General features: G+C 38.7%; 1 protein-coding gene across 1 annotated transcript in view; it reads right to left on the bottom strand.

The window, feature by feature from the left end:
- Window positions 1–8,666, bottom strand: part of LOC146454124 (limbic system-associated membrane protein-like) — a gene marked incomplete at its 3' end in the record, with an annotated part of 22,787 nt that extends 14,121 nt beyond the window's left edge. Inside the window, exons 1-2 of the mRNA XM_085095904.1 lie at window positions 8,561–8,666; window positions 7,970–8,365 (exon numbers count right to left, since the gene is read on the bottom strand). Of these exons, the coding sequence (XP_084952030.1) occupies window positions 7,970–8,365; window positions 8,561–8,642 (478 nt within the window). The remainder of the gene's footprint in view (window positions 1–7,969; window positions 8,366–8,560) is intronic.
- Between the last annotated feature and the right edge of the window lie 865 nt (window positions 8,667–9,531).

Here is a 9,531-nt window from a genome sequence, read left to right as displayed (position 1 = left end):
GGTGTAGTTATTTAAGCTGCGCATCAGACTTTCCAGCAGATGACTGCAAGGTCAGGGATCAGAGACCTGAGGGTTGGTGGTTTGACACTACTGTACATGTATGTGTAGGTTAGCCTTTTCAGTACTGCGTTAATTCCTTAGACAAGAAATTTTACACCACATTGTCTCTCTTCACCCAGTTGTATTTAACTGGGTACCGGTGACACACTACTGGGGGGTGTTGATATGTTGGAGTAATAGACCTGCATTGTCATCTAGAAAAGGTTCAGTGGTATTCTGAGCATGGCTGTAGTACAGCTGTTTGTCTTGTGCAAGCATGGTCAAGTGCTTTAGAGAAATAAACCATTGTGTTGACCAAATAGTTAGTTTGCCGTGTTTTACTTTCCCATCCGGTCAACATGGTGTCAGGAATAGACAAACGCCTGCAATCAGTACATTTAAATAGTAATGTGAACTTTGTGACACTTTTCTTGTTTTAAGTTGCAATGGACTAGCAATTAACTCCTAGTTTACCCATGCTTATTACATGTACTTTGTATGCAAATTTTTAAGCCACCAACAAGATTGTCACTTTAGCTCTACCTAATTAATTGATATTTCTTATGCTAGTCATTCAAGTTGCAGTACCGGACAGAAGAAACCTAACAGGGAACACGTTACTGGCAAATTAGGGAATGCAAAGGAAACGCTTAGGAAACGCAAAGGGAATGCTAAAAATAACAGTACCGGACAGAAGAAACCTAACAGGGAATGCGTTACTGGAACGCTTAGAGAACGCAAAGAAAACGCTAAAAAAATAAGCATTTTGCTTTAAGGGAAACACATTTTCGAGGCCCAGAAAATCCAGTGGAACAGAACAAAAGATGATGCGTAAAAATAGCGCATGATAACCCATACGCGCGGCAAAGAAATTATCAAAAAAACACTAAAACAAACTCCAATAGGTGATCCTTCATTAATGTCCACGCCACATTGTTTCCCGAAATTCATTTGGACAGTTTCCGCTGGTCAACAGTACTGCTTATCAGAGATAATCGCACAACGATCACAATGAGCGGATCTTGTAAACAAGGTGTGGTTCGATGTGATGAAGGTGCTTTTGTGGCTTGAATGCTCACTAATCTTCCTCTTCAGCTTCGTTACACATTTAAGCTGGCTTCAAACGAGGAGATGAATTATTTTATGTTCAGAAATACTATTTAGGCTTCAGAACCTCGTGGGAACCGTGCAAAGAGCCTGCTATCCTGATGTATGATGGTATATTCTTCCATACGACAATCCTCTTTGGATGAAAGTCGAGATTTATCACTTCCTAAAATATTCTGATTTACAGGATTATTAAAACAGGTTGTTGAAGTATTTATTTGAAGAATAGTTTAGTGTATATCATCGAGCAGGCCAAGTAAATGACAATTAAACAGATTGATTTGCAATAGTTTGTCCCACTTCAGGTCCAGCCCGATTTCTTTTGTACAGTACTTGCCTAACGCTTCAATGTTTCAATATGCCAGCAGAATAAAGGCAAGTTCAATCGAAAAAGGTTTACTGTTTCCTTGCATCCGATCTCTTTATCGATGATATTAAAATGTCAGATGAGAATTTTTTTATTTCGTCCCGTGTGTGGTTAAATTTGTCATGGAGATTCCCTGATTAAAACGTCGGATAGGAAAAGACTTAATACTGGTATGGACACGTTTACGTTGTCCCCTTCCCTAATTTCATTGGCTATCTGGAAATCATTCTTTTCGAGTTGAATGATGTAAATTTACGATCCGTTGTCTTGCATAAAGCGAGAGTTTCCCTATCTTTCCGACCAACACAAAATTTAATGTCGTTTTGGGCACTCTAGACTGTGCACAAAAGTGCCAGAAGGAACGCGTTCCTGAAGATAATTAGCTGAACGCGTTCTCTCTAGCATTCCATTTAAACTGGAATGCTTGAGGAACGCTAAAGGAATGCTTAGGGAAAGCTTAGGGAATGCAAAGAAGACCGCTTTAAGAATGCGTTCAGCGCAGGGTTCTCTATCAGGTTTCTTCTGTCCGGTACTGTACAAGTACACTATTAATAGTTAAAATTATAAATGCATTTACAATCACAGTTATAAACAAGTCCATCTCTCTACTGTTCCTTAAAGTCAATCCTCAGTCCTTGAAATCCAGTCTTTTTTCTCTTTTAAATATCTTTTTATAAAACTGTAAATTATTGCCAAAGAGTCAGCCGAGTGAAGATGCAAGGCTGCCGTGGTAACAGCATTATAGAGTCATGCGAAAGTACTGTGCGGGCGGAAAAAATCTCGAGTGATTGAGAGGCATGTTTGTAAGGTAGATTCCTGAGTGTAAGGTAAGATTCCTGAGATTCCAATGACGTGGTGAAAATTGCCACATACCAATCGTAGCACACAGCTCGCAGAGATTGTGACGTCAAGGCCGCATGGTTCTGATCGTTGATGCTCACCCATGCATAGAGTGGAGTTGAGACCAAGTTTGAAGTAAGAAAAACATCATTTTCACCCGTTTTTGTAAGGTTTATTTGTTTTTATTACCAATTCTATACATGATTGACTTTAGTTAAGTGCCACTGTGGTATATTTATCGAGCTAGCAAGCTCAACAATCGGCCAGTGAGCCAAAAGAGTACTCGGCCACGGTGCAAAACTCAGCCAGCGTGCGAAATTCGGCCAGCGTGCCAAATCCAGACAACGCCAGCGGGCATAAAGCAATCAAAGAAACTCAGAAACCTCTTTAAACTGAATTTAATTTAAGCAAAGCTAAAGCAAACGACAACTGTAGCAAACTATGGACCAGCAAGCCACATGAGAGTAAATTCGACATCAACCAGTGAGCCAACTTTGTCACCCCCAGCGAGCAAAAGGCAATCAAAGCAACTGAGATTTAACTTAACTTAACCAAATTCAAAGCAAACCTAACGCTTCAAGCGACGAGCGAGCAAACTACAGTACCGCCTGGAACTATTGACCCATCGGGACTAGGGCATACCTCGTCTTTACCGCGGGTAGAAGCCGCGCGTCCACCTAGGTGAAAACACGGTCGTTCCACGGTGAAGACGAGGTACAGTGTGCCGCGGTAAATTTGCCGCGGGCGAAAAGACAAGGCATGCCACGGGAAAGAACAATGGAGACTGGTTGCATTTCTAAAATAAGCGTTAGCGTGAGTGAAGACATTTATACTGCAAGTGTTCGAGGTGCGAAGAATCGGTCCTTAATCGAAGGAGTAATTTGAAGTCAAAATGGCGTTGGGTAGTTCGCGTAATAATTCAAATATTGAAATCCTGAATCTTTGCCTTGGCAAATGTTTGTATTCCGTCTTTTCAGAGATAATAAAAGTAACTTACAAACCCACACTTGAAAGAAGCCTGTTACATGTATCTCCTAGGGTATGTTAAATACGCAGTGAAATACGTGTACGTTGATTTACCTGCTTTAATTTTTAAAACACTCAGTGTAAGTTTACGAAAGAGAGTTCGCTGAATTGTCATAAAAAATCCCTTTTTAAAATTTAGTTTTCTTAATTTGTTCATTTCGATAGAAGTGACGGGGCAAACGTCTTGTAAATTAGCCGAAATTTGCATAGGAGCAAGTTTGACGTTTGTGTTGCACTTGTGGGAACCGCGCTGCTTCTGATTCGTCAGCTTTTTTTGTACGTGCCCGACCAAACAGCTGCTAAAAATATCTCCTGAATTTTAGAGCAAGCTTGTGTTCTAAAGAATCGGATATTGAGAGGGAATATTATTCTTGTTGCAGTGCCAAGTTCATTTTAAAAGAAAGAGGTTTAAAATAGACTGTAGACACAAGCGACAAAATTTGCGAAGTCGACACAAGGGTTTCAAGTTACAATAACATCGTCACGCGCGAACATGTTTTATAATCGGTTAATTTGGTCAGTCAGTTTTTTTTCTTTAGCTTCTCCTAACTTAAAATTGAAATAACTTGGCAAAAAATACAAAGTAAGCAGCGGACTAACATTCTGGAACACTGCCATGTTGCATCAAACAGCTTATTATTGTCACATCAGGAGTCCGAGTGACAATGACCAACAATGTGTTGGATACGCAATTATTCGGGCGCTGAGCGGCACAAAACATGCCGAGCTGTGAGGAGAAATACCGGTAATGTTTATGAATTGTTGTTATTTATGAATTTAAGTATACTAGGTTCAATAGGGACTTCAAGTTACAAGATTTGTAAAACGTTTGACTTTTAATTAAATAGAAAGGCGTGTAACTAGGTGCTCGGTGCATGCGATATTTGTCGTTTAAGTAAGTTAGTAAACATGAACATGTCATTAATGAACTCCCAGCTCTTGTTAATTAAATGGAAACATGAAACATAATTCTTGGTGTTTATCTTGAAATCTTTTTTTTTAGAATAACGTGGTCAAAAATTAGGGTGCGTATTATACACGGGCGCGCATTATACACGGGTAAATACGGTATTTGTTTTCAATTTATAAATGATTTGAAAAGGTCCTGCAAACAGAACTCCACAGACTGTGTCGAAAATTCAAGTTTGCTTGATTTTTCTTGAGCAAATCTGCACGCTTCGAAGCTTCGATAGTGAACATTGCGCATTATCCACAAGAAGTCTTCAAATATTTTGGGTATACCGAGTTTTGAGATATTAAATCAGAATCTTCCTCAAAGGATTTTTCAAATGTGGTCGGATACTCGAAAACGGATTCCCATTTTCTTCAAATGGTTCAAGCCTTCAAGGGCCGAGAATCGTATGTGTATCGCACATGATCGTCATTCCTAGTTAATGTTCTTTGGTGCGATTTTGCCATTAGAAGCTGACGAACCAAAACACAAGGCAAAGGAGACAAAAGCGTATTCAAACTGTACTGCGTCTTTTCTTTACCGAGGTTTTACCTAGGTGAACTTTCCCGCGGCAACTTTGGAGCCATACTGCAACCGGACCGAGGAAAAAAAACGTCCTACTGCGGGAATACCGAGGGAAACCCGCGAGTAGGTCCCGCGGCAACGACGCGGCAAATGGGTCTATAGTTCTAGGCAGTACTGTACATTAAACAGAGTGCTTTGTGAATTAACTGTCAGCTTGATCAATTCATTCCTCTTTTGTCGAGCGTATCATTGAAATTGTTCAATACCATTAACATCGTACTGGCCCATGGATCCCAAAGCAAACAGTTTGTGCATGTCCTTTGCCAACTGTTCAAATAATATAATTGAAATAATATAATTCAAATAATATAATTGAAATATTTTGTTACTGTTTATGCTCACGTTAAAGATTTCACTAAACTTTACAACAAGCCTTGGAACGAAATGCATGTAAGTTTCTGTGTTAAGCCTCAAAAAACGTTTTTGTCAATGAAATGTACAATTCTATTGTTTATTGTCCAAGCCTGTCATAACATTGAAATTGTTATTGTTTACAGCTTAAAAAGATAAAAAGTCATTGTTGGGTTCATTTTTGTTCTGTATTCTTTTGTTGAAACCATAATATCGCGATAATTTAAAACCAAGAATCTCTTTCCACTTTGGCAATTCTCCGCTGTCGATCAAAATATTCACATAACAATTCAACACATTTCAAATTGTCTTCAATACTTCACTACAAAAAAATGCTGTGCACAAAACATGACCCTGTGTCTTCAAATTACCAATTAGTATTTCTTTTGAATGGCTGCTCGTTGGCACTTAGCAAGAGCTATATCTAGTATAAATTATGATTATCTAGAACAATAACTAGCTCAGTCAGGACCTGGTTTAGGTTATTGTTGGTCTTGTTGAAAACAGTGTGAACTCCAGTAGGAGAATCAAAACAAAAGACAGCTTCCAAGCACCATTACGCCAGAGCAAATCAAGAGAAGGAGAGAAAAGTATCAAAGGCAGCTGTGAGGAACAGGAAAGTACAGGTGGAAAGGAAAATTTGAGGAAGTCCATGCTTTCCAAAAATTCAATCTGAGATAATTAAGGATTTGATTCTATAAAGACAGCTGAGACAACTCATTGCTGGAGTTGGCCTATTAACAGAGCAAGAAGCACTGCTATCTAAACAAGATGATATTCTGACTAGCTACATGACTGTACAGTACCACCTGAATCCATATGATTTTTATTCAATAATAAGGAAATTCTGATCGATGGTAGGACTGTTTTTTATAATGATTGGCTGGAAGGGAAAGTTATTCCAGTTCACGATCTTCTAGGCAAAAATAGCGGGAAATTTCTCTCTTATCATCAATTCAATCTTAATTACAATCTAAATTGCAACATTTTAACCTTTTTCCAGGTCGTATGGGCAATCCCAAGGCATCTCTTCGAAAAAGCTAACTAAAGTCTACATTGTGTAAACATTTGGACAAAGGAAATTTTGATTGTACTAATGTCGTGTTTCATCTGTACCCTTCAATTTCCTTAAATCTAGTAAAGGCAAAAAGTTGTGACTACTACTGGCTCCTAAATAGATTTTAAACCAAAGCGACCGGTTTAATAAAGTGGGAAAAAGAGCTTCAATTAGTTGATTTTAAATGGAAAAACTACTTCTGTCAATTCTATTAAAACATTGTGTAACGAGACCAAACTACGAGACTTTTATTATAAGCTGTTGCATAGAATTGTCACTACCAAGAGAGAACTATTTTTCTATGGGATTGCTAGTGATCAAGTAAGCCACCTCAGTTTGTAGTATGCCTGACTCAATTAAACACACCTTCATGGATTGCCCTATTTCGAACCTATTATATAATAAAGTCATCAAATGGTTCAATGAAGAAAATGTCTCCTCCTTCTACCATCATCTTTGGAAATCTTATTTGGAAACCTAAATTGTTCTCATGTTGATGGCCCTAAACTTAAGAAACTAAATTATACTTTACTCCTGTCGAAGTATTATATTTATTGCCAGAACTAAACAATAAGGAATTTCAGAATTTTAATGAATTTAAACAACGATGCCTCTTTCGCTACAAAGTTGAAGGCCTAAATGAGTAGCTCATTCCACTCTCGACTGGTTCTTCTATTCTCTCTGGATTCTTGTTGCTGTGATAGGTGAGTGCGTGGATGTGTGCGTATGTGTAGCTATGTGTTTTGGAAGTAGCTGTAATCTAGGTATCTTAGGTATTGTAAGTACTGACAGTACTTTGAACCTTGTAAGTTGTTTAAGCATTGTTGGTTCTGTGAATATTTTAATTGAAAGTCTGAGAGCATAACCGACTTATGTCGAATTTTAGCCCGGTTTTCGATTTCGCTCAGATTTGTCCGAATTTTTGCTCTTCCTTGTTTTCAAAACATGTCACGGTTTTACAATCGTGGACAAAACTCCTTGAGAAAACCAAACACGAACAGAACAAAGACCACTTGCTTACTTTTCTCTCTTGTTAATTCTATCACAGAATTTTACTTCTCTCTCCCACCCCCTCCCCCTATGCAATGACAACCAAACACAGACAACCAAAAAACCACCCACTTACTGTTTCTCCATTCGTTATTCTACCAAGAAAGTTACTTCTCCCTCCTGTAATCTACCTCACAAGTTTAGTTCTTATAGACATCCTAAGCGACAAAGAATAGCATGAGAGTTTGTAATGCTTTATTAAACAATGATTCGGTTTAAAAAATGTTTTGCAGTCTGGTTACTTCTTAATTTTTATTCGGCACGCAACTGTGACATTTTTTTACTTGTTGGCACTCTACCAGCAGGTATTACTAGTTTAAAACCAAACCCGTCCCAATTCCAACTCAGTGTGTGCAATCTTCAGTTCACATTGTATACTAACTACTATGGTCTAACAATCATTTTTGTTTCTAATTTTTCTCCTGTTAATGTTGCTACTGAGACCAGCATACATGCACAAATAATAATAGTTTTAAAAGAATTAAAGGTGATGCGAACTTCTAAAGAATGACATTCACGAGACTGTACTGAAAAAGCCACCCATGTCCAACCAGTAAGTTTAAATGTACTAATTTGGGTTATTAACAAAGCTTACCAAGGACGGTCACTTGAATTTTCCTTTGCCACGTAACTGGCACGCCTCCACTTACAGAGAGCACCTTACAGAGAAAGCCGTCCTCGTCGTCAGTAGTAACGTTGAAGATGGTCAAAGTTATTTCGCTGGGAATCCATGTTACATTGAACCGATCCTGGAAATCACTTGGTACTGATGGTCTTGTTTGAGGTACATAAGTGGCCACAACTCTATTACTACTCGTTAATTCCACTGTCACCGTAATAAGAGTTGAACCTGATGGCAAACTAAAGTTCCAGCTTAGCTGTGTTTCAAATCCTTTAGTAAAGTTCCTGTCGACTGTACGAATTGCGCTCGAGCTCGCAACTGCTATGGTCTCCACTGGAGGAGGTTCAAACCAGGTGATACTGCTGCCATCTGAAATATTGAACATTACGAGAACGATCTCTCAGTGACTGTATTAAAGAACAGGGATTGATCATGACAAGTTAAACATTGCGAGATGGGTTAGTTTTCATAACAAAAGCGATATCGTTCAAACTTGTACTCAGCTGGAGAAGTAAAGACCCAAATCGGCAACAAACTTACAGAAATCACATGCTAAATAGTTACCTGTGGTTCGAAGAATCGCCACAAACAATAGAGCTCTGAACCTCAAATAAAAAAGCCTGTGATAACAACCCATAACGTTCATAATAAGATCGGCATCGTACTCAAGACTCGCTCGATCAACACGGAAATAAAGTTCACTCAGCAAACCTCGCCTTCTTCGTCTCCAGGGAGAAACTGATCTAACATGAACGCCGATTGGCCTAAGTCATTTTGGTTCGATTACATTAAGACGCTGGTTCTAATTGGTAGAAACTCAACGAGCGGAAATGAAAATGAAAATGAAAGTGAAAAGTGGATTTCGAAAGCACGTAGCGAAGGGCATTAGGGAGTTAAGGCGGGGGTACACCTGAAAGCCGTTTTCACGCCGCTTTTAATCGGTTCAACGGAAATATCTCGTTCGCATTTCAAGCAATACAAAAACCCTATGCTCATTACACAAAGCAATGTTTTGGGGTGTTTTGTAAATTTTTGGGTGATTTTTAGGTATATTTGGAAGGACTGATAGTTTTTCTCAAAAGAGTAGTAAAATTAAGAGAAATAAGAAATATTGAAGATTTAGTGAAGTTTTAAAATTAGAATTTGTGGTTAATAATTAATAGACGGATACCAAGTTAGTCCACTAGCAACCTGGGGTGCTCTTGCGTGGTTATCGACTGTCTGTTAGTGTTCCAAAAATCATTTTCTTTCCTCTATCCATTCTTAAAACCTCTTCAAATTTCACTCAAATTCAAGTGTACCCCCGCCTTAAGGTGATTCCACTGAAAAAGAAGGAGTATTTAAAATTGTCTAAGACTTGGTCCAGTTCATGACTATGTTATGAGCATTACAAAAATACAACAAAAAATGGGGGTCACCGTGCTCGTTTTTGTGCAACCCAGGAGGGAGGGGTCAACTTCGGCTTTTCGCAATCGAAATGCTTGTCCAGATGATACGGGCCATCGTGACGTCACTTCCTGTAAAACCCGGGAAGT

This window comes from Pavona decussata, unplaced genomic scaffold, assembly GCF_977016875.1.
Source record: "Pavona decussata unplaced genomic scaffold, jaPavDecu1.1 SCAFFOLD_315, whole genome shotgun sequence".
NCBI lineage: Eukaryota > Metazoa > Cnidaria > Anthozoa > Scleractinia > Agariciidae > Pavona > Pavona decussata.
Note: the sequence above shows the minus strand (reverse complement) of the source record. Positions and strands in the feature narration are given on the sequence as shown.